General features: G+C 34.5%; 1 protein-coding gene across 4 annotated transcripts in view; it reads right to left on the reverse strand.

The window, feature by feature from the left end:
• LOC129805577 (uncharacterized) overlaps positions 1-25,998 on the reverse strand; it is a 98,169-nt gene that overhangs the window by 12,289 nt on the left and 59,882 nt on the right. For 3 of the 4 annotated variants that reach the window (XM_055853581.1, XM_055853579.1, XM_055853580.1), the window contains 3 exons: positions 17,317-17,610; positions 14,278-14,400; positions 7,580-9,566 (listed from right to left, as the gene is read on the reverse strand). In XM_055853581.1, coding sequence (XP_055709556.1) covers positions 7,580-9,566; positions 14,278-14,400; positions 17,317-17,610 — 2,404 coding nt within the window. Of the gene's footprint in view, positions 1-7,579; positions 9,567-14,277; positions 14,401-17,316; positions 17,611-20,199; positions 21,103-25,998 lie in introns of those variants that run through there. The other variant, XM_055853582.1, reaches the window with a different exon arrangement.

A 25,998-nucleotide genomic window follows, 5' to 3' on the forward strand; every position in this document is an offset into this window, starting at 1 on the left:
CAAATTTCATTAGGTGCATTTTTTCATATAGCACCGTATAATTTTACATGGTTTTATATTAGTGGTTAGTCTATATTACAATTGGAGGATAAGTTCAATGAAAAGAAGAAAAAGAAATACTTGTAAAATGAAAAGAAAGAGTAAGAAAAAATAGATTATAGAAACGTTTAAATTTCTTCCAAAAGTTCTAATTCTTTAATGAATTTTATTATTAAATCTGTATCTGACTTAGAATAACTCAGCAAGCTTAATATATTTTTATTTCCAAAAATTTGTTTTCTTATTTTACTTAGTTTTTTACATTCGAGTAAGATGTGTTCTATGGTAAGATATTTTTTACAGGATGGACAGAGGGGTATGGGAGATTTAGTTAATTTGAAAGACTGAGTTAATCGACAGTGTCCAATTCTTAATCTTGAAATTATGGTGCATTCTTTTCTGGTAAGTGATTTAGGGATAATAGGACGATTTGGTACGGAAATTGTTTTTTTGATGAACCCAGTTACCTGATAATTGAACCATTTTAGTTTTAAGTCGTCGTAAAAGTTTTTGCACAATGAAATTGCAGATTTGACGGGGACACAGGTATCAGTGATGGAAGGTAAAAAGGAAGCTGCTTTTGATTCTCTGTCTGCTCTCTCATTCCCTGGAATGCCCTTGTGACCCGGAATCCAAAGTAGTGTAGTCTGATCTCCTAATTCAATCAGTAGATTTCTGATTCTTCGAATGATGGGGGAATTGTTAGCTAAGTTGTCCACAGCAGTAATGACACTCAGGGAATCGGATGCAATAATATAGTGTTGGGTGGCACCGTCGGGACTTTGGATTGCTTCTAAAGCAATTAAAAGCGCCTTTTCAATACCCCTGGCTTCCAAATCATAAACTGATAAACTACTATGGCATTTGGCACTATATATAAGTTCATGATCAAAGACGACTGCGAATCCTCTACTCTCCCCACTGGCGGAGCCATCAGTGTAAAGGACTATAGAAGAAGGTGATATATTATTGCAGATTCTATTAAAATATACGGAAATTTCATCAGGCAACATGTCCTTGTAGGAAGTGGTAGTTAGTGAGGTATTAATGGAGTTTTGTTTAAAGAGCCATGGAGGGAGACCTTGTATTTTATTTTCCTCAAATTGAAGTCCATCCATAATTGAGTAAGCCAAACTGCCACCAATTGAGAAGAAGCTTTTGCGACTTTTCCTTTCTTCATATGCAATTATATCGGTATGCCCTGTAATCCCGTAGGATGAGGCCATCCGAATTGCAGTCTTAGCACATATGAAGTCAAATCGCTGCCGGAGTGGAGGAACTCCTGCTTCTGAAAGAATACTATTTGTAGGGGAAGTTACAAACGCGCCTAAACTAAACCTGTATCCTGTATTGTAAATACTGTTGAGAGTATTTAAATAAGTTTGAGATCCAGCTGTTGCATATACTTCGCACCCATAGAACATCTTAGAAAGAACAGTGGCTTCGTGAACTTTCACAAGTGAGCTTCTATCGGATCCCCAGGTTAGTCCTGAGAGACACTTTAACACATTTAGTCTTTTGTTACATGAGACTTTTAAGTTCTGAATATGTGTTTTAAAGGATAGCTTAGGGTCAAGAAAGATGCCTAAGAATTTGTATGAATCTGTGTGTTTGAGGCAGGAACCGTTGAGAGTAAATGTTCGATGTGGACACCTATGTTTTCGACAAAAGTGCATTGCCATCGTTTTGGAAGGTGAAAACTTAAATCCGTTGTCAGACGACCATCTACCCATTTCGTTTAGACGCTTTTGAAGTTCTATATATTGTTCAACACTATCAGGAGTGGAATTATAGATGACGATATCGTCCGCGTATATAAGAATTTTAGTAGGGTCATCTTCTGGAAATAGTTCAAAGATGCTATTAATTGCTATGAGAAATAAGGTTACAGATAAAACTCCTCCTTGAGGGACTCCGTTATTAAGTGACATTTCATCTGAGAGAATACCATTAGCTCTGACTTTTATTTTTCTTGTTTCCAAGTAAAATTTAATAAATGCTAAAAGATGGCCGTCAATTCCCCATTTTATAAGTTGTCTTATAATGACTACATCCCATACTCTATCGTATGCTTTTTCTAAGTCAAAGAAGATGGCTGAGGTATGTGATTTCTTATCAAATGATTCAAAAATGTCGCCTGTTAATTTTGCAACAGAATTGATAGTAGAACGACCTCCACGGAAACCATTCTGATGTATTCCCAGTAAATTTCTTTGTTCTAAGACCCACATTAAGCGAAAGTTGAGCATACGCTCAAAAACCTTTAGGTCGCAGTCGCTAAGAGCTATGGGACGAAAGTCGGTTACATCTTTTTGGCTACACTTGGGAATAGGGATCACGGTGGATAAATGCCACTCAGATGGATAAATTTCTTCAGTCCAAAAACGATTGAATATACTGAGGAGTTTGACTAATCTACAGTGAGGAAGATTTTTTAACATAGTATACGTGATGAGATTTGGCCCACATGATTTTCCCGCGCTGTGACCCAGCGCTCTTTTTAATTCCTGCATGGAAAAATCTAAATTAAGCGGAGAATTATCCGCCGAAACTATTGTTAAATCTGTCAGGGAGACCGATATACAATTCTTCTGCTTTAATTCTGATTCTGTGAGTGACTCATTTGAGGAAACGTCCGAGAATTTTCTACATAAAATATTAGGGATCTCGTTCGGATCAGAAGAAGTACCCCATTGACAGGAAATTTGTCGAATAGGGAAAGAAGAGGATCCACGGATAGCCTTAATTTTATTCCACATGTCCTTGGACGTGGTGTTCCTATCAATAGTTGAAGTGAATAAACGCCAAGATTCAGTTTTTGCTTGATTAATTACCTCTTTTGTTTTACTAGCTAAGGTGAGATAATTATTTTTATTTGTCATAGATGGATGTTTTTGGAATTTTCTAAGTGCTTTTTTCCTACTATGGATAAGATCCCTAATTTCACTATTCCACCAAGGAACAGATCTTTTGCCTGCCACAGAATTAGTTTTCGGGATTGTTTCATTAGCTGCGCGAACAACATCTTCTACAAACATATTGTACTCTTGTAGGGCACAGGGTCGTGTTTCTGGTTCATATGCAAGACGAGTGTTAAATGCTTCCCAATCGGCAGCGCTTTCTATCCATTTCTGGCTTTTTGCTTTTGTATTTGAGGAGCTATCTATATCTGAAACAAATATTGGAAAATGGTCACTACCATATAAATCGTCAGATACCTCCCAAATGAATCGCGGCGTGAGACAAGGATCGCATAATGTGATATCTACCGCGTTAAAAGTGCCGTGAGCTACTGATACATTTGTCTCTGATCCGTCATTCAGAAGGGTAATATTCTCGGTTGTTAAAATCTCTTCAATCATAGAACCTCGATGGTCAATCTTGTGGCTTCCCCAAAGGATATTACTGGAGTTGAAATCGCCCATGATTAAAAAAGGAGATGGAATTTGAATTAAAAGGTCCAAAAGTTTTTGCTTAGGAATAAAAATTCCTGGTTTTAAGTAAATTGATACTATTGTGAGAGGAATATGCCATGCAATACGCACCGCAATTGCCTCTAAATCGGAGTTAAGTGAGATTTTTTGGGAATTCCACCCATTTTGAATAAAAATGGAGACTCCGCCACTCATCTTGGGGTTGTCTGATTTATTGGAGTGGTAAGCTGTGTATCCATTAATGGATGGGAAGTTAGAATTATTATTATCGATTTTTAAATGTGTTTCCTGAAGGCAAAAAGCAACAGGAATTTTTGTAGTGGCAATTAGGTCAATTTCCGATTTACGGGGCCAAAATCCATGGCAATTCCACTGAATGAAAGAGCATGGGATTATGGTAGGGAGAGATCTTGGAATTTGGGTATTTATTTTAGGAGAAATAATTGGTAACTTGTTATGAGACTTATTCATAATGATTTTTAATTACAAGAGTCAAGACATGTGACTCTTAGGGTGGATATTTTTGGAAGGTGAGGAGTGCATGTCAATGTCTGAGTCGTGTTCAATATAGTCCGGGAGCTGGTCATCAGTGGGATCAGGGGGTTTGGGGGGGTGGGTTGAGGGATTGTGGTAGGAACGAGGGGTGGGAGGGGAAATGGACAAGGGTGCAGGGGAAAGGGAATTCGAAGAGCCCCGAAGGGGCGAGCAATGTTTTGGGGTGGCATAGCCAGGAATATTTGTTAACTCTTCTTGAAGCGAAATGTTATTTGAATTGTTTGAATAATTACTTTGTTTGTTGATCAAAAGTTTTTTTGTTGAGCGAATAGTTTCGTTTTGTGAATGAAAATCTGTATGACTGTTATCGATTGATGTTTGATTTGAGAGATCAATTGTCTTTGACTGCAAATTTTCTTCAGCTAGTTTTCTTTTAAAGGCTTTGTTTGTAAGTTTGTCAACTCGCTGAGCTTTCGGAGACAGATTTACAATATGAGATTTAGTTTTGCTTACTGTATTGTTAGAAGTGTTAGTAGGCAGCTGCGAAGTGATGATTTGTGCATAGGAGAGCCGTTCTGAAGATCTGCTATTGCTGGTGGTTGGTGGAGATGCTGTCATATTGCGTGTGGATATTGGAGCGTTCTTTCTCTTTCTAAGCTCTTCTCTGGCGAGATTATATGGAATCCGCATCGTCACTCTAATGGCGTTTACTTCTTTCTCCTCGATATATTTGGGGCAGTTTTTACTTGAGCTGGGGTGGGAACCCTTGCAGTTCACACATTTCGGGGGTAAACATGGTCCATATAAGTGGAATTCTTCTGCACAGAACCCACAAAGATGTTTGTTTTGTTTTGAGTTGCATCTTTTCTTGGTATGCCCAAGACGTTGGCACAAAACGCACCTAAACGGTGCCGGGATGTATATCTCTGTCTTCACAGTGAGGAAGCCAACCTTAATTTCAGCTGGTACCAGTGGGGAACTGAGAGTGAGAACATGAGTGGCTGTGTCTATCCATCCGTTTCCTTCCCTCCTCTTGAGTCTCTGGACGTTTATAACTTTTTGTTCCGCTAATCCCTCTTGGATCACTCTTGTGTCGAGCTTCATGATTTCTCTGCATCGAATTATTGCATGAGACTGGTTCAAAACACCATTCTCTGAGACTTGTACTGGTTTTTTGTCAAGCCCAAATACAGTGGTTGCTTTTACAGCTTCTAACTGTTGCACATCTCTGGTTTGAATCAGCATATCACCACTAGGAAGCCTCGTGCACACCTTGAAGTCATGTTTAGATAGCTTTTCCAGGCCCTTTTGGATTTCGAAGACGTTCATGTTCCTGATATCTTCGCCACTCAAGACGAAATATTTTTCATTGTCCGATGGATGGGTGAAGAAAGAGTGTTTCAGGGTTTTGTAGCTTTTTTTTATTGTTTCGTTAACGTGGGGCATTTCACCACGATGCAGCACGTTGTGTAAATTAAAGTCTTCTGGGGGACCGGGGCCCCCCGAGTTTTCGCCCATCACTTCACTCACTAGTTTCTGATCGAACTATAAACTACTTCTTATGTAAAGGCGCACTACTGAACGAAAAATCAAAAAAGAAAACTTTTTGTGGAATGCACCACTCAACAATTGACGCTCTGTGTGATCTCTGACTAATCGGCTTGAGAGTCAGCACAGTACTGAAATATCAGATTAAACGGATAACTTTAGAATCTTAAATTTCACTTCAATTATTTTGTTTCCACGAGGTTTTGACAAATAGGAATGACTTGACAGACTCTTATTCACCATCGGTACTTGTTCTAAAATCCTGGTTCTAAAAATTACTTCGTAGGATTTCCGCCAGAGCGTATGGTGTTCCTCCCCCATAGCAAAAGAAAGCGGAATAGGAATAACAAGCGAAAAAATCCTCGGAATTTTCCACTATTTGCCTTAAAAAATTCCATAGGAATTTTCCATAATAGGTTCCAAGGAAAATTTAATGGATTTATGCTGGATTTTTCATATAGAATACATCCATGGAAATGCTCGTGGAATTTATGTGGATTTTTCCACCAAAATAAAATGGAGAAAAAATGAAGCTGTCACATGCACCTCGTGATTTTACTTCCGAATATTAAAGAAATAGCAAAGATTACGAGGATTATAATATGTTTTACTAAATCAGCAATAACGAATTAACACTTTAAGCAATAAAAATATATTTTGTAAAAAAAAAAAAAAAAAATAATTTTTTCGAAAATATTTATTAATTAACATAAAAACAGTATTATTTTAGGTTGGCGACCTATTTAATGTAATCACTTCATTATTATCTACACGAAACGCAGTGTCGCATAATTAATTATATTATAATTGCCACATGAATCACTAGAAATGTTTGCGGAAGGTTTGGAAACAAATTCTAAAAGTTGCCGCAACACCATTTTATTTGTTTGACATTTCAGAAAACTATTGGAAAAATCCATATAAAACACTATGGAAAGATAGTGGAAATTTCCATATGTTTTTTCCAGCTTATCCCGCGGACGTTTCACGTGTGAGTTTCCATATAAATCTTCCGCGGAATACCGCGGAATTTAACGCTGGAATTCCAGCATGTCGTACTAGTAAATTCCATGGAGTACTATGATTTCCATGGAATTTCCGGCTTTAAATTCCATAGGAAAACTTAGTGGAATTTTAGCGTCAAATTCCAGCGAATTTAGCCATTTGGACGCAAGTTTTCCATTGGAATTTTTGCGGAATTTTGCTATGGGGTCACCAACAATGTTTTTCAATTATTCAGAACTGATAAAAATCCTATTCTTGTGGATGATTACAAACTATAAGGATATCCAAATGTAAGATATTTTTTTGTAGAACCTCAATTAATTCCTGAGCTTAGATATTTTTGATTAAAAAATGGTGAAATTGGCTTGCAGCATATGCTGCGGTCCGGAAAGAGTTAACGGTACGTGAAGTTTTCAAATGAAATAATTACCTATTTCGTGAACAAAAAGGGTTTTTCTGAAGTGTCTGCAAATGTTTCAATAGGAAACCCTGGAAATATTATTTTTTTTTTGTTTTTATTGGGAAAGGAGAAAAGACCAGGAATAAGAACAAATCCTGCACTCAGGAGCAACTCAAGAAGATTTTGGAATTTGGAAGCCTTTCGTCACGGTTTCACTTACACTGTTTGTCTCCAATTAGAAACTTTCCCTTGTCTCCATTTGGATTAATTCCTTTCCAATAGAAGCATCTTACGCTCGCGTGTTTTTCTTGTATTTAAGAAGTTTTCAAATTATATCTAAAGAATTTTCACTATACAGTAACATTCTAGAAGAGTCAAGGGGCAAATTTATATAATTCTCTTCAGAAAAAATATGAAAATGTGCTGAATCTTCTGTCAAAGCTAAAGCGTCTGGAAATGGTTTTGAATTAGGACATTCACCCTAAACATACTAAAATTTGAACTGGAACGGTTTTTTGCCATCAATTCGTGATCAGGAAGTGGCTAAACGGGCTAAACACATTCCGGCAAAGTTTGGGGCCAATCGGAGAACATGAGATTTTGTTAGGATTATAGTAGCTGAGATTGTTAAGAATTTCACATAATATTTTCAACTCACCTTCTGTCAGGTCAGGCATTGAGCGATTTTTCCTCCTGATAAGTCCTCCCATGAGTAACTTCCTTCTGATTTTGTGCTGCTTCTTATTGGACTTGTCTTTTTCCTTTTTGTCCTCCTTCTCTTCCTTGTGCTTCTTCAGGGTGTCCTTTGCATTTGCCAGGAGTGGTTCAGCTATGGAAAATTCCCTGGCAATTTTATTGCGATCCTCACTACGACTTCTCTTTTCTTTGTCCTCCCCACGTCTTCCTCGTCCAAACAAACTTCTACTCTCACGTTCCTGCTTCACAGTTTCCACACTGATAATATCATCAGTATCCACGAATTTCAGCACATTCTTCTTCTGTTTCGGCAGCGTCGCATAGATCTCGATGCTCTTTGTCCCCTTCTCCATGTCTTTACTCCCAGAATTCCCAGTTCCACTCATCAGATGCTTACCCAGGCTGAAAATCTTCTCCTTATTGCTCTGACGCATTTGTCTAAGGCTAGAATTACTGCCATCCCGGGAATGTCGCAAATCCGTTGTTGGAATTTGAAGTTGCTGTGGTTCCTTCACAATGGCCTCACTTCCTTTTTCTATCAAAATTCTTCTGTGGAGACTTCTGGCACGCATTACACATGTATTATGCTTCATCCGGGCAAATGTCATTGTATGAGGATTGCTGTAGGGAGCATCCATGGCAGCTCTGGCTTTCCCAGCGGCTGCATTGCACAGTACCAGGGCTGTTTCAAAATCATGGGCATCCTCAGTCAATCTAGATTTCTCTAGTAGTTGATCTGCTTCCATGCAGAGCCTTTCACAGTCTCCTGAGAGCACAACACTTTCAGGAATCTTGGCGAGTTGTGGATTGTGTGTTTTGGGTGGGTAGGAATCTGTCGAAGAGAGTGAATAGGAATCGTATCCGGCGTCATAGTGAATGCCATTGCGTGTTGGACTCGGTGGGACATTGACATTCCTCTTGCCGACAAGATACAAATAGGGATTCTCAAGGGTTGTGGAAGATGAAGAAGATGCACTATTTCTGTCTCCACTCCAATTCCCAGAATCCCTTCGACGTGGCTGATTGAGATGATCAGGCATGGAGAGACCATCATTTGGCGGATGTTGAGGATAGTGTTGCTGTGCAGGAGGCATTGTTGGAGCTTCACCATTGACAGCACGGGGGAATTGTTGTTTTCTTAGTGTTTGTGTATTTTCCCAGCGATTGGCGTAGGTGTCCTTCTTCTCGAGGGTTCCCATTGTTGAATAGTCAATTGGACCATTGCCATTGAGTGAATTCATGCTCTTGAAGATTTTCTCTTGAATCACATTGAGATTCTGGTACTGCACTGTAGGTGATTCAAAGGATTTAGCCCGATTGTACTCAACAGAATCCTGCTTGGGTGCCAAATGACTCTGAATCACACTGAGATTCTGGTAATCTGTTGTGGCAGCTCCACCACGAACCGGTGTGGGTGTTATGGCGCGCCTTGTATTCCCCACAGGTGGTTTCTCCTTTTCCGGAGACGGAGTCACAGCTCGCCTAAGAGATGGCACATTTGGTGGCTGTGTCATGACCTCCTGAACAGTTCCCACCATTTGCTGTGGCATTGCCTGAGGCTGTGGTGTGGCATAGAGCAGTAGCAAGGGTTGATATCGACCCCTACAGCATTTATCCACCACACCATCCCAATGAGGACCAACCTCCTTCACATTGGCATCATCAAAGTACACCCAAACCCTCAGTTTTGTGTGAAAGAAGAAGGTAGTGTAGTGCTTACCGTAGTAAGTCACTACTCCTACCAATTCATGGTCCACACTCTGTGCCCAGCGACTGTCTGACACTTGATGAAAGACATCGCAAAGTCTCAGGCTCGTGCCAATGGACTTGAGGACAGAATGCACTTGATCTGCTGGCGGACGCTCAGAATCCCAGACAACGCCAATTGAGACGACGTCTGGACGATTAAGGAGAGCTCGACAGATTCCAATTTTGGCGCCACAGGCATTCTGCAAAAGAAGAAAAATCCCTTTTGTAAAATGCAAACAATTCCCTATCGCACAATCTTTGTTTGCACTCTTGGCATTATCTCTTTTTATTTCGAGGATTCCTGGCATTTATTCTTTTTCGTAAACATTATTTTAACCATCGATAGCCCACTCTGCAAGTCATGGTAACTTGAGTAAAATCTGTAAATTACCAATGATGCTAAAAGGAATTTTTGATTGTGATCTTTGTGTTTTTACTTCATTAAACATTATGAAATTTTACTCCTAATGTTTTTTTGTTGAAAATGTATATCTTGACTAGCAAGTTCTTGTTGGTGGCTTATCAAAAAAATCTTTTTTTTTATTGAAATTGCATTAAGGTATCTCTTATTTTGGGATTAATACAAAATTCTTGTCATTCTCCATCCAATGATCGAAAGAAATTAATGTTTATTTTAACCAAAATGTTTATTTATCATTTTATGGTCTGAATATTCTATTTTTAACGCTTTAAGAACGACTGGGGCACTGGACAGTACATAACGTGTAGGAGGAGAAGGAGGAGTCATTCCCTCTAAACGATTTTCAAAACATAAAAAATAAAACGAAAAATAATTCAAGAGAATTGAGATTTAGTTCACACTAAAAACGTTTTCAGCTAAGGAAAGAGCCCTTATGGCGTTATCACACTTGCACATTAAAATTTTAATGTGATTCACGTTAATTGTTGGTTATGAGCGTCCAAATATGTTATTTGTGTCTTTATGTCACTTGATATTTGAGGTTTTTCTATTTATTGATAAAGAAGTGGACTTGACCTGCAAAAATAAGTTTAAATTTACCTAAAGCATAAATATTTTTCACATTAAAAAATTAAAGAGAAAATCGCATTAATAATTCGCATTAATGCTAATAAATCAATTTATATCAAATTTTGCGGGCAAAGTCTACCTTCTTTTTATCTACAAATAGATCACATTTTGAATATGAAATGATTCAAACACACAAATTACACATTTGGACTTTCACCAGCGACAATTAATGTGAATCATATTAAAATTTTAATGTGCAAGTGTGATAACACAGTTATACCGGCTACAGACAGGCTTAACGGTTAATTTCTTATCAGCCAAGATTTTTTGGAAAAATTTATCTTAGAATTGAATTATTAAGTGTAAATCATCTATAAAATTCGGTAAAACAAAAAAAATTATGGTTGCTATTTACGGTTTTGAGACCTTCGAGAATTGGACTAAACCTTAAGGGCAGAATCACATTGATAATATTAAAATGCTCGCCGTAGCCTCAGCGTATTTCGTTAATTTATGCATTTTCATTGCAATTCTTACGCAAATTTTCCATTACCGTATTACCTTATCTCATACTCAGTGACACTAGATGAAAATAATATAAGAAAAATTGAAGAAATAAAGCGAAAATTTGATAAACGGTGAGCTGAGCATAAATACTGTACTATAAATTTCTGTTGCAGTTTTGTTTTGCTCACCGTTTATGGCATTTGCGTTTTATTTCTTCAATTTTCTTATAAGTAAAAAATTGAAGAAATTTCTTATAGGAAAATTAAAGAAATAAAGCGAAAATGCCATAAAAGGTGAGCAAAAAAAACTGTAAGGCAAATTAATTGTACAGTTTTTTTTGCTCCCTGTTTATGGCATTTTCGTTTTATTTCTTCAATTTTCTTATTTTCACTCAGTGCCACCGAGTATGAGATAAGATAATAAGGTAAAGTACCCTTTATTCGACCGGTGCCTCTATTCGACCGGTAGATTTATTTATTCAATTTAATTATATTTGCTATAATATTTTGTGTATGATCTAACATTAATAGGTCAATTATTCTTTAAATAATACGAATCAGTGACAAATTCATAGAAATTGATGAAATTCACCATCAAATATTCAAAAATTGACCCACCGGTCGAATAGAGGAACCCGGTCGAGTAAGGGTACTTTACCTTACGGTAATCGAGAATTTTCGTAAGAATTGCAATGAAAATGCGTAAAATAACGAAATACGGTGAGCATTTTACTTTCAATGTGATTCTGCCCTAAGTTTGAAGCCCGTTTTACTGTCTTTGGAAAAAACCCTTTGTTGAATTTTACGGGCAATCCAAAAAGCCCAAAATCTTTCAATTTAGATTTAAAAAAAAAACATTTTTGTTTAAAAGAAACATTACACAAAACCTAATTTTAAAAATTTTAAATCGGTGACTTTGAGAAAGGTTTTGATCAACTTTTCTTTCTCAAATAAAGCTATTGTCGATGAACTCTTATGGAGCTTTTGAAGCTTTCCACATTTACCTAAAATAATCAAAAACGGTTTAGCATGGAATTTCTGGAGAATTTTTGAAAGAACTTTGTAGAAAAGTTTTAGTAACTCGGAAAAAATATTTTCCATTCATTTTTGATCAATTTTCTGGCATCTTCTTCAAGAAAATGTCTTATTGGTGTCTTTATAGAGCTTTTTATGGAAATGCTCTGGTTTCTACAAATAATTTAGATCATTTAGGATCTAAAAAATTAATGTAGAACTGAATTTATGGTGAATTTTAAGCAAAAAATGTATTTATAACTTCCAAAAGAAAATTGAAGCTAATTTGACTTCCTTTTCTAAAACCAGAAAAAAGAGATCTAATATTATCATTCTCTGAAAAACTAATGAAAAAGTTTATCAGCTATCCGAATCGAACCGCAACAAAATCGGATTAAAATAGGTTTTAAGCTGATTTTTCGGGTTTAAAATCTTTTTAATCTAAAAATCGTAATTACTACCACACAGAAAAAAATATTTTATAAGATTGTTCGTAAATATTTGTGAATTTCTACTGGAGACTTATGAAATAATCGTAAATCGTATTACCGAATCCACAAAGTGTTTGTAAAAGTTTGTACTTTTCAGAAACATTTTTCTGTTCTTTTACAAACATTTGTTCGTACATTTTTGTTTATCTAACAAAATTTTTTAGGAACAAATGACAGGATTTTACGAGCATTTTATCTGTGTTTAGGAACATTTACGAACAAAAAAATGCTCGTTAAATAGTCATGTTTAGGACAATGTTTGTGAAAAAAGTACAAACGTTTACAAACTTTTTTTGTGGTTTATTCGATTTACTAGCATTTCGTAAGACCTTAGTAGGAACTCACAAACATTTACGAACAATTTTACAAATTATTTTATTTCCGTGTCATGAAGAGCTACTCAAATTATGTACATAAGAAAGTCTTTGTACCTTTGTTAAGAAATTCAAAACCTAGGATGCAAAAATAGACCAAAGAACGGATAATAAGTGAATTTTCTTTTCAAAAACATTTGGTAAGACATTTTATTAATTTTCCAGTAAGCTCAAATTCAGAAAAATGGATTCAAATTGGATTTCTTGTGATTTCTCGTGAAATTTTGTGAACTTTACCTTTGAAAAACCTTTTTTTTTGATTATCCTCGAATTTGCCCCCCCTCTTACTAAAATCTTAGCTAGACCCTTGGTGACAGGTAACCTATATAGAGGGCTATAGTTTTGTTTTCGCATACACTTGCAATTATTTTTTCTCGTATCTATATGAATTTTTCAGGATTTATAATCTTTAAACTATATAATTTAAAATCTATAAACAGCAAAAAAATGTTAACAAACTATTACTCAATTTCCCATTTAATAATAATTTTAGTTTTCTTAAACTAGAAAAAAATAAAAGAATTTATTCAAATGTGAAAAATTATAATACGTTAATTAAAAAAAAATAAAACTCTTTAAAAGCTTCGACTTCACTTCGCCTTTTCTGCCTTTTAAAATTGTCAACTATTTCGCGAAAATGGAATATTTTACTGACCAAATGCTTATTTTATGACCCAAAATTTTTCATTAGAATACTTTTTCCCCTTTTTGTTGATATTTCTTTTGGAAAATCACATAGGAAATGCTAAGGTTTCACATTCAAAACCATTGAAGATGGTAAACACTTCGTTTATTGATAAAAGTCATGGCTTTTTGAAAAAGAATATTGAATAAATAAAGGTTGAACAATGTCTTGCAAACTCCCAGATTACATTTCCGGACTACAACAACTACATTCAATGTTAAATTTTCTATTTTTTTTTATAAACACTGTCGATGCTGCAAATTCAAATAACTCACAACTATTTTGTTTATGTCAATATCCTGCAATTACAGAGGATATCCGATTTTCCATATTCAAGATCAACACAAAAAGAGTGTCTCTTTTTTATGTAAACCCAATCAATTCCACCTAAATAACTCCCAATTGCAAACATCGAAGAAGAAAAGATCTGCTTAAATTTAATACAATACTGAGATTTTAATTAGTGATTCATTGCCATAGTACAATACTTTGGTCTCTTTTAAGTGTCTCCTCGGAGGCACTAGAGCAGAAAAGCGCGCGAAAATCCAAACAAGACCCAGATAGTTGATAGAACACCAGAAAAAAAACAACATATTGCGTCAGAGTGGCATACCATTTGTGAATTGAATGATATAGAATTGCATGTCTTTTGTAATATAATGTAAAAAGCTGGTTGGGACCAAGGTTAGACCACTTCTCAAATCTACCATATGAGCAAAAATGCTCATGAGTGTGAGCACTGGTTGAAGGACTGTGGGTGTGGGGTGGTTGCGATGTTGAAATTGCGACCAAAACAAAAAATCACGCTTTTAAAATAATTTAAGAAAGACAGAGAAAAATGGTAACTTACCGGGCAATCTCTTATGTCTCCCATATTTCCGGCACTTCTCAGCAGTTGTCCAAAAGTCATGGATTGTCGATCGAGCAGAATACTCTGCGATGTCAGAGCAGAGGCCGATACATAATGTACCATCTGGAAAAGATTTTGGCAGAAATAGCGAATAAATTAATCTGTCTGTGAGATTTCCTTACAGCGTATTTTTATATAATCGGAATATAAAGCAAATAAAAAATAAGTAGTCATTTCTAGCATCTCGCCTTTTTTTATCATGACAAGAACATAATTTTAAGTGATCAGGAGGGGAATTCTATAACGCTCTGACAATGCCATATGACAAATTGGGTTCGAATCTTAGGAGAGCTTTTTCGAAAACGCGATTCTGTATCCGTGACATTGCCATTTCAGCTCACGTGGCATTGTCAGAAGTCACATATTTGAGATTTATGGCAATTCAAAAACAATAAATTTAGTTAAACAGATTAACCAAGACGTACTGTATTTTCATAAAATCATCAAGGGATTTGATTAAAAATTCAATGCATTGCATTTTCGAACTCATATGATATGACAAAAAAAAGCTCGAATGGCATTGTCAGGTTTCGAACTCACGCGTGACAATGTCACGGAAATTACGGAATTCCCCTACAGGACGACGGTTAAGACTCTTAATAACGTGATAAGGGAAAGTGGCCTGCCTTTGAATATTTCAATTTTTCTTTTATTTCCCAATGCCAAAAATTTCATTTTGTTAATCAAGTTAATAGAAAATAATTAATAGTATTAACTATTGTTCACAAAATAGAATTTTTGCTTTGAAGAATAAGAGAAAAATTGAAACATTCAAAGGCTGCCGCATTCAAAGGCAGACCACTTTTCTCTACATATTTCAGATTTCGGGGTTTGAAAACTAAAATCGTGTAAATTAGGATTTATTTAATATTAAATCATTTTATAATTTTATTAATCTTGAGAACTGACCCTTCAATCTAAATAAGTTCTCTGAATAGTTTGATTTAGTAAAAATAAAAGGATCATAGCAAATCCTTTAGAAAGATGGATCATTCATTCGTCTGAAAGCCTCCTGATTGTTTCATAGTCAACATTAAAGAAAGCTCTGCTCCATTTGATGAGCAGTACCAATGCTCTCACGAGCATAAAGCGAATATTTTATAAGGTTATCTCACGAAAGCGCTTCAGAGTCCCCAGTGTGCAGTAGACTCTTAGGTTGATGTGAGAGATATGCTCACACCGAGAGAAGGAAGAATTGAAAATCAATCCCAAATTGCGACCTCGCTCACCAATTGGAATGATCTGCCCATGAACAGTGAATGGAATTAGGTCTCTGACAAAAGATCTTTTAGAAATAATTAAGGACTGAGGCTTATTGGGATTCAAACAGAACCCATTTCCGAGAGTCTATGCCTCAATTCGAGAGAGAATTACATTCATTTGAGTAAAAGTGGTAAAAGCAGAATTGGGATCACAAGGGTCGCCATCAATGTAGACTTGCAAATCATCTGCGTAAAGATGGTAATATAGCCATTCAACAGAACAGATGGCAAGTCATTTAAATAAAACAAGTGAAAATAGCAGTGGACCTAGGTCTGAATCCTAAATAGCAGAACGAGAATGTATTCAAACGGGTTCCGATATGTTATTGCCAACACGGACCCTTTGAGTTCGCCCAATTAGGTAGAACTGCATCAAAGATAAGGTCGATGAGGAAAATTTAAAAAGTGTAAAAAATTGGAAAAAATGGAAGGTCATGAGATATGCTATTAAATACCTTCACTGAGAGAAATCCGAAAAAGTTAAAATAACATTCCGGAAATGTTTATTTTACCCTGCGGTATTGATCCGAAATCGGTGTAAATATTACGCTTTTTAGGTGTATTAGGGGTTAAAGTTACCCTTTTTCATGTAAATTTTACACTTAAAAAGGTGTAAAATTAACATTAAAAAATGTTGATATATTTTTACACCTAAAACGTGTCTATATTATGAGGAAAAAAAGTTAATCGCACCCCCATTTTTTTCTCAGTGTTAGAAAAATCTAATACAAGCAAAACAACAAACTTGCGGCTATTAAGAAACATAGAAATGTCATGTTGAACACGATGGAGCGCAGTTGTAGTGTTGTGCCCGTTACGAATGCCTGAATGAAAATCCTCCATTTAAATAAGAGGTAGTGAATACTACCTCTAATATCTAGGGGTAAATGTTCTCAACGCTTAAAAGTTAGACTGTGTAATTGTTAAATTAGTTAAGTTTTCCTGAAAGTGAAGTTAAGTCGCTTATATAAATTTTCTCCGCGTATTTGAAAGAAAAAGAATTGCAATTGTGTAATAAATACTGATCCAAATATTTGGTATTTAAGGTATTTAATGAACCTTTCTCTTGTTTATCTATATGTCATAAATTGTAAAAGTAAAATGTATTGGATATCTCACTTAAAATTTCATTACCGTATAAGATAATAAATCAAAGCACGTAGTAATTTTTTCTTACTGTAAACATTGTGTAATATCTAATCGCCAGGTATTTAAACAACGCCAATAAATATTCAGTGATACCCCTCCGCACGATGGGACATTAAAAGATGATGATGTGGCTACATTTTTTTTTTCAAGAGCCAATAAAAAGCATCATCATGATGATCGTGCCTCTGTGCATGTTAAAATTTAAATGCCAAACGATTTACAAGCGAATCATCTTGAAAAAGAAGCCTTCTCTCACTCTCCATCATCCAAATGAGGACACCACCGAGATGGCAACCTCAATTGGCTTATGGAGGTTTTCTTTTTCAACTGTATACCACCAGCATATAGCCTCTTTGACTGATCATCAACATCGATATTACAACTCTCCCGCGATCAGAGACACTTCGTTTTCATTGGTCTCATGTGTGGAACTATAAACTAATGTAAAATTCTCACTTCCAAATGTACAGTTAAGTAACACAGTGCTCGAGGGGCAATGTTGTGTAAGGTACCTCCTAAAGAGGGACAAAATCTGTTGGAGATTTTACTGGAAAATCTTTGCACTCACCTGTGTGAATGGCAATTGTTCTGAATTTGCACCACATTCGCACACACTCTGCTCCACAACTCTCATGGCAAAGCGTCGATGTGCCACACATGCTGGTGTCTCACAGGCATCACTGTCCTCATGGGACAGGTGAGAGTGAACACGGTGCAGCAACAACTCAAAGCATTCGGCTGCATCACCCAGGCATCCCAGTGGAAAACGCCTTCCGGCCAGTGGTCCACTGGCCAGAGCACGTCTCAGTGGTTCTGGACATAGTGCAGGCTCTGAAGATGTCTGCAGCTGCGAAAAGAGCTCCTGCAAGAAAACACAAGTGCTACAATTAGTGATGCTTTCTTGATGTCTCTGATTAACTTTTGCAAATCTGTTTTGGACACACACAATTGATCATCTTGACCACACAGAAAATTTAAATTTTTTAAAAGCTTTTCATTAACACCTAATTTTTGGAATTTTTAGCAAAACATAGAACACGTGAATACTTGCAAACGTTTTTTTTTATGAAAATTAAATTAGAGTAAAATGTGTCACGATGTATTTAAGGAATTGAATAGCAAAGCGGTTTTTGAAAACGATTGCAGAAGATCAGGCAATATTTTAGTAAAAAGTAGTAAGTAAAAAAAAATTGTCAGAACCAAAAGTTTTTCATGGTTTTGGCACACCTTTTAGATTAGGAAAATTTCATAAAATCGAAATTCACATGTACCTTTCTTTCTTAAAAGCTTTGCATATATCTATTCTACTCTTTCGCACTCTGCTTCACTGAGAGAAATTCGAAAAAGTTTAAATAACATTCCGGAAATGTTTATTTTACCCTGCATTATTAATCCGAAATCGGTGTAAATGTTACCCTTTTTAGTTGTATTTGGGGTTAAAGTTATACTTTTTCAAGTAAATTTTACCCTTAAAAAGGTGTAAAATTAACATTAAAAAATGTTGATATATTTTTACACCTAAAAAGTGTTTAAGTTACGAGGAAAAAAAGTTAATCGCACCCTCTTTTTTCTCAGTGTTTGAACATTACACCAAATTAAAATTTGTTTAGTCCAATTTTAAGTGTAAAAGAGTAGGATAGACTTATGCAAATATTTTCAAAAAAGAAACAAAGCGAATTTTGATTTCATGAAGTTTTACTGACTTTTTAGAACACCTTTTAGTTCTGGAGACATTATTATCAAACTTAAATGTTTACTGATCACTTTTAATTATTCACTGACAAATTTTATCTTTTATTAACAAATCTGCTAATTTTCTGACCAAAAATAAATAGAATAAAAAAACCATAAAGTCCTAAAAGATTCTTTTAAAAGATTGGTTTTGTGTCTAATGGTGTCTAGTCCACACTAAATTTAAAAAAAAAATCTGACATTACTGCTTACAATACTGAGAGAAATCCGAAAAAGTTAAAATAACATTCCGGAAATGTTAATTTTACCCTGCATTATTGATCCGAAATCTGTGTACATTTTACCCTTTTTAGGTGTGTTAGGGGTTAAATTAACCCTTTTTCATGTTAATTTTACCCTTAAAAAGGTGTAAAATTAACATTAAAAAATGTTGATATATTTTTACACTTAAAAAGCGTTAAAGTTACGAGGAAAAAAAGGTAATCGCATCCTCTTTTTTTCTCAGTGAAGGATAGGGGAAATTTTCTTCAAAAAGGGCATTTTTTAAAGAAATTGCTCTTAGTGTGTAGAAGCCTTAAAGGAAGCAATGGTTTCCAATATTAAAGAGTTTAAACTGTTCCAAAATAAAAAAAAAATTGTTCCAAACTTTGAAACGTTTGAGCTCCTGATACACTTTTCAGATCAGAAAATTTTATCAAATCAAAATTCACATATTTCACATTCAAAATTGAATTGAACTAAATTTGAAATTTGATTTAGTGTGATGTTCACAAGAAGGACAGGAGTGCAATAGATTTTTCGTAAAAAATATTTTTTTGACTTGAATTTTAATATTTTTCCCTATTTTGACGAAAATTGCTTCGTTTAAGTGCCTTATGGCATTGAGAAAAAAATAAATAAGGAGTACAAAATTGACAATATTGTATTTAAAAATAAAATTAGTAGAAGTTGAATTAAATCAATAATGCCTCAATCTTTTAGATTACGAAAATTTAATGAAATCGAAATTCACATCCGTTTCTTTCTCAAACATTTGACGTATATCTCACTTTTTGGCACTAAAATGGAATTAAACTAAATCGGCTTAATTTTGATGATTAAAAAAAGAAGAAAAAAGAGTGTAAACGAGTGGGATAGACATATGCAAAATATTTGAAAAAATACATAAATTTTTATTTCGTAAAATTTTCATGACCTCAAAGATGTGCCGGGGTAATTTAAAATTTTCTCAAATATTCTAAATATTTCCGATGATCTAAAGACCTTTTCAATGCATAAATATTTCTCGTAATGAAAACCGAGAAAACTTGTTATAAAAGGGTTTACGAATTATTATAGCGTCTCCAAGACAACATACTTTATTTCTACAGAATTAAAACTATCGAAACAACTCATCAATTGGTTTTGAAAAAGGCAATATAAAATAAATAAATCAATTTTTCAAGGTAATATCTACCCTTTCATATTCTGATCAAAGACTGTTAAACGTTCAAAAATTATTAAGAAATCCCGTCTTCAAATTAATATTGCGGTTAAGAGCTCTTAGGCAAGCAAAACTAATTTATCTAAATTCTGAGAAAGGCATAAAGCTTCAATGGTTGTTTAGTTAACATTCAAATGAGATAAAAAGCTAAGATGTAATTCCCCAAAAATGTGGTAAAGTCTTAGATATGCTATTTTACATAAGTTTCTCAACTGTGTCCAACAGATGGTTTGTTTTTTTTTTTTCTTTGCGAAATGTGAATCTCATAAAACTTACAACAACTGCACGAATGCATTGTTTGTATTCTTTGCGACTTGGACGAGTATCTTTCTTATTGTTCACTGGACCTCCTTTTGCTTGACTATCACAACTTGCATCAACCGGAGGTTTTCTCTTGTACCGAAATTTTATCATGATTTATTCACTACAGAAAATTCTGCTCTAATGCTATGGTTCAACTTCACTTGCTTTGGTACCAACACAGAGTTCTTCGAGTGAGGTGTTGATGGGAAAAGATCATGAGGTTGATTGCTAAAGTGTCTGACGATCAACAAATGAAGAATCATTTGAGGTTAGTGGGATGCAAATAATCCAAAGAAATTGGCTGTATGTGCGGTTGTTTTTTTTTGCCTCTTTTCTGCAAACCTCAACATCGATGCTCAAGATGAGAATGAGAGCCTTATTAAATGGAATAAGGGGGAATTGTATTGATAACAAAAAGAACCAACTCGTCAACTTGTCCACCACGTGTCACTATAAATATGGCAATTATCTACCTGATGAAGATAATTATATTTGGACACATGCAATCAAACTTGCAATTCTTCGCCATACAACAACCATATGTCATGGCGTTGTTCAGAGTCAATGGAAGAGGCGTGCTCTTACACCTGTCGATGGTTCAGAGTTATTATGTAACAAATAGCACAAGAAAATACATATATAGAAAATTTCCCATCAAACTCTATTATAATTCTATATTAGAAGGGGATATTTCATACATTTCCTGCCCAAAATATTTCAATGACTCATCCTCCAAAGATCCATTAGGATCTTCTTTTTTCTGGGTCTTCTTTCAATGCATTTTTTCTCTTGGAGTTGCCAACACACCTCCTTCGTACGACATTCCACAAGTAATTTAACACTCAGAAAAAGCAGAAAAATTATCAACGGCATCGTTATGAATGAGTCATGTTTTTGATTTTTACTAAATTAATAAGATTTATAAAAATGAAATTTTCCTTTAAAAAAAAATATTTCCGTTATCTCATTGGTAAAATTATCAAAATCGTGCCTTAAAGTTTACTGAAAGTTTTTCTTTTAACCGTTTTGCTTTGAAGGTTTGTTAATTAGCCCTAAGACAGCGGTAGACGCCACACCACGAATATTTTACACCTTAAATTACGTATTTGGCACTCAAGATATTGTTGCTGAATCTTCTAAAAAAAAAATGAAATTAAAAATAAAAAATGCTCTAAGAATTCAGAATTCAGTGAAGCGACCACACAAAAACTTCAAATGAAATTGATTTTCTTTAGTACCCGTGTATTTGTTTATATTCTTTATTGTTAATTTTTAATTGCATAAGTCTTAATTGTGTTCTCGTTCGAGGAAAAACAATTTTATATAATTTATATGAATTTTTGGTTCAGATTTATAATCGAGTGACCCTTCCGTAGAATTCTTCCAAGGCTTGTAATGAATTTTACATAAAAATAGTTCAACAATTTTGTTTATTTAAACAATGTACATATTAGAATTAATAAAGATAAAATTTCAAATTTAAGTCCTTATAGATTAATAAATGATCATTGTAAAAAGTAAAAAAAAAATATCTATCAAGAGGTCGTGAGGACTCGCTATCAACACGTATCTTAACTCTCACCGAATTTTAATTCTCTAAAATAAATTACTAGGGGAAAGTGCCCATGCTTTGCAAGGTCCCTAGCTTTATAATGACTTATTTTTTCCTATGTTTCTGAATAAATGTGACTCCGCAATATATTTTAAAAATAGGACACTTTTCCGTATAGTTTTTAGAATATTGGTCCTAGGAGTCACATTTATTGAAAAACATAGGAAAAGTTTCGTTATGAAGCTTTTGGAACCGTGCAAAGCATGAGCACTTTCCCCTACAAATACAATTAATTTATAGTGTAACTATCTAAAAAAATAATTTTTCATCCAGAATTCAAAACGTATAAGTGAATTAAGGAAAATATTATCAAAATCAACACAATGTCAAATTTTTTGTTCGTAACTTTGTGTCCAAGCATAAAAGCTTTGCATAACTTTCTGCGAAGGGAGAAAAATGTAACAAAATAAATGCGTCTGTCGAGCTATTTTTCCCATGTCATTTAAGAACTAAAATAGCTAAAAATTGTTTCCCAGTTGCAATTAGGATGTCAATTGTGCAATGGCGTGTAGTAATATTCTACTGTATTTTTCTCTGAGTGTATAAGAAACCACTGAAAATATCTTTGGTTTGACGTCATCGTTTTCTCAATAACATCTTCCTCTCAAACATTATGTGAATTCCCCGAAAAGCCAATCTTTGACTTTATGGAGTGTGCAAATATAATTAATCTTTAAATAGAAGTTCTTTTTTGGACAGCAAAGAAGTGTATGTTTGGACAGTGAGAGATGAGACATTTACATACAATAGGATCTTATTCCAGATTTTTTTTTTTCACCACAAAAGAGTCTAAGATCTTTTTTTTCTGCACGAGAGGGATTTTTTTTATTTACAGTTCGATAACCGTTTTTTTTAAAGAGAAAAATCACAAGAAAAAATACAATTCATCATTTGAAAGGAAACCCAGAGAAGAAAAAAATATAGAGACTTTTCACGTTGAAAAGGAAGATTCTTCAATCACCATGTGAATATAATTGTTATATTTTCATCTCCCGCTTTGATATAATTAATTTGAAAATAATCCGCATAACATAATAATACACTTGAGACTGCTACTAATTAAATTATTATAAAACATGCTGCTGTTATTCCACCCAGCAATCTGTCTCACAATTTATTATGTCTATATTGAATCTCTGTCGATGATACTGGGACTGAATGTAGACAAAGAATTCAATATATTAAAAAGTGAAGCTCAAACAAGTGATCCCCTAAAATGGACAAGAATCTCTGTGTTGGCGTTGTGGGCGAAGAATTGCTATAATTGGTGGGCTTTTATGATTTTTTCCTCCTGAAGCACTTGGTTCTGTCCAAAGTGGCATGAACTCATTGTGGAATCAATGAACCATATGTTGCGTATATACCCAGGGAAATGGTTTACAATCCAATTAATTTCACTCTTTCAGTATAGTAGCAACATCCAATTTTTTCTCGGTACACACATTAATCCATTGCACATTGAGTATATTTCACGTGGTCCAAAAAAAACATTTCCAAATAAACTTTTAGGCAAGCACTTTAAATACTTTTTCTCTTAAAACACTGTGTCTCAATCTCTGAACCGAACGCGAGCCTCCACTTTGAGCAGCAATTCCCTCAAGACTGAACAGACGGAAACAAGTTGTGGAGCAACTTGGCGCACAAATTTGCGCCACCAGGTGAATGTTAGTAAAGTGCTTTTCTTGTATTTAGTTCCAAGAAAGCCGAGAGTCTCCGATTCTTCACAGACATAAAAATTGCGTCGTTTAAGTTTCACGCAACTTCTATTCCATGGGTTTTGATCTGGAAAAGGAAGCACACCGAAACACCATCGAGCCATGACCAAGAGCGTATAGTTCTCTCCTGTGAGACACAACACGAGAAACCCCAAGAAAAAGAACTTAAAGGAGTATATAATCTATTTATGGTGATCACAGCACTAAGATAGTGTCTTCTTTTCCCTATTCTTTGTGTAATCTGAACTCTTATTATTTAATTTTTATGTGGGAGAAAAATCTTTCTTGTGGTTGTAAAAACAAATGATTCTCTCCCCCTAGTCTTGTGGTTCTATTCCACCAGTTCCATCAACCAGAATGAGCCTCACTTCTGTGGGAAAAACGTCTTGATGCAAGAGTGATATAAGACTCGCGCAAAATTTCCATTCTAGTACCTTTTAGAGCCACAAAAAATCACATTAAACAATTAACTCCTACCTTAATTAGTTTCTCCCAATTAATGGTTCATTATCCGCTCAAAATTTAGTACTTTCATCATATGGCGCAAAATTGTTGTTGTCCATGAAATTGTCAATTGAAAAATAAAACTTTAATATCGCACTTAATATTCATGAAACATCGCAAACCCCAGGCCCCATACTCTTTGTCTTTCCATTCATGTTAATCGCCTTTAATGCCTGCTTGTGAGGTTTAAGACAACAGATTTTTATAGAGACACGACTTTAAGAACAAGACAACAAACAGACAACACCTATGTCTCAAGTACAAACAACTAATAGAGACACAAAGTGTGGGTGTTTCTCTTTTCCCATTTAAAAGACTTCTTTATGCTTGAGAGAAAGTCCCCCTCTCTAGCACAATATTTAAACAACTGGCGATAACGCCTTATCATTTTTTTTACCATAATATTCTTTAACCATTACTTTGTCCTTTTTATAACTCATGCCTTCCAATTAAATAGCAAAACACAGAGGGGAATTATAAGATAGAATTTTATGCATTAACTTAGGTTCGTCGCTTGCATCGCATTGAAGTTTATTGTTTTGCAAGTCAGTATATTTATGAGTATAATCACTGGGAGGGTTTAGATAATTTATGAATTTGTACATTCTATTAGTTAAATTGCTTAATGTATGTCTTTTTGCTTGACACACCTGCAAAATGTTTTGCCAAAATGTCCATAAAGCTAAAGAGTTTAGAATTGAGACAAGAGTGAGGTGATTTCATGCAAGCTTGATTTTTATGTTAAGACATAAACCCTGTGAAATTTAGACAGACTTTTCTATTAAATGAAGTATAATTGGAAAAAAAATACTTATATTCCTGTTATTTATCAATAATAAGCTAGTTAGCAACATTTATAGTAATTTGAATTTTTTTTAACACTTTTTCAAAATTCACTCAAACATTTGATCAGTACTGGCGCAATTCTTGTACCAATGAAAAATAAATATCAATCAATATTGGAATATTTCTTTTGATTTTTGCTAAAACAGTAATGGCAGCAATAAGGCACTTGAAAATATTCCAAGAAGTAAAAGTATTTTCTTACATAAGCAACATTAAAAAAAAAAACATTATAATAAAATCTTAATGAGTAAATCCAGTTAATACAGCAAGGAATAAAATTAGAATAAGTCTTCTTATTTCACTTTCAAAATCTGCATGTTGTAATATAATTAGTCAAGATGATTTATGAGCAGAATATAAGTGAACACTAAAAGGTACTATGAAATTCTTTGTACATAATTTTCTAGAATGTTTTCCGTCAGAGAAGCAGGAATACTAAAAAAAAAATATTTTACAGGAGAAAGCAATTTTTGGGAACTTAAAGAGAATAAAACTTAAGCATTTCATCAGCCCAAAATTTACTGAGGAACTTTTAATAGTTTTAAGCTTGGAAGAAATACTACGGAAGGGATAAGTAGCGCATTTTCTAAGGTATTAATGATTCTGCTAAAGTGTGACATGTTTCAAGTCATATAAACTCTGGATTTGAAGACATTTTTAGATATGTTGTGAAACTCGATTGAGAGACATTATTCCCATAAACGTTATTTAACGTTCGTGTAAAATTTTTAAATATCACATAAACTTCAGTCGAAATAAAATTTAGCAAATCAATCATTTGCAATATTTGCAATCACTGCGATACAACTAAATCATTTACTAAAAACCATTAGGTATTCATAAGAGAAACTTGAGTACAACAGGTTGGTTTAAGATTCTATTCTATATTTTCTAGACAGTTTGCATTTTGAAGACTATTGTTTATCTCTTTTCCAACAGGATAACTCTCATAAAACATTTCACTTTGCGTGCCAAAACCTCTTCCACTATACGTGCCTCTCCATAAATATTTTATCACCCGAGGTCTAAAATCACCTGAGGAGTACTAGGAAGAATCTTTCAAAATAGAAAAAATATTCCCATGAAGTCAATTAG

Source organism: Phlebotomus papatasi, chromosome 3 (assembly GCF_024763615.1).
Source record: "Phlebotomus papatasi isolate M1 chromosome 3, Ppap_2.1, whole genome shotgun sequence".
NCBI lineage: Eukaryota > Metazoa > Arthropoda > Insecta > Diptera > Psychodidae > Phlebotomus > Phlebotomus papatasi.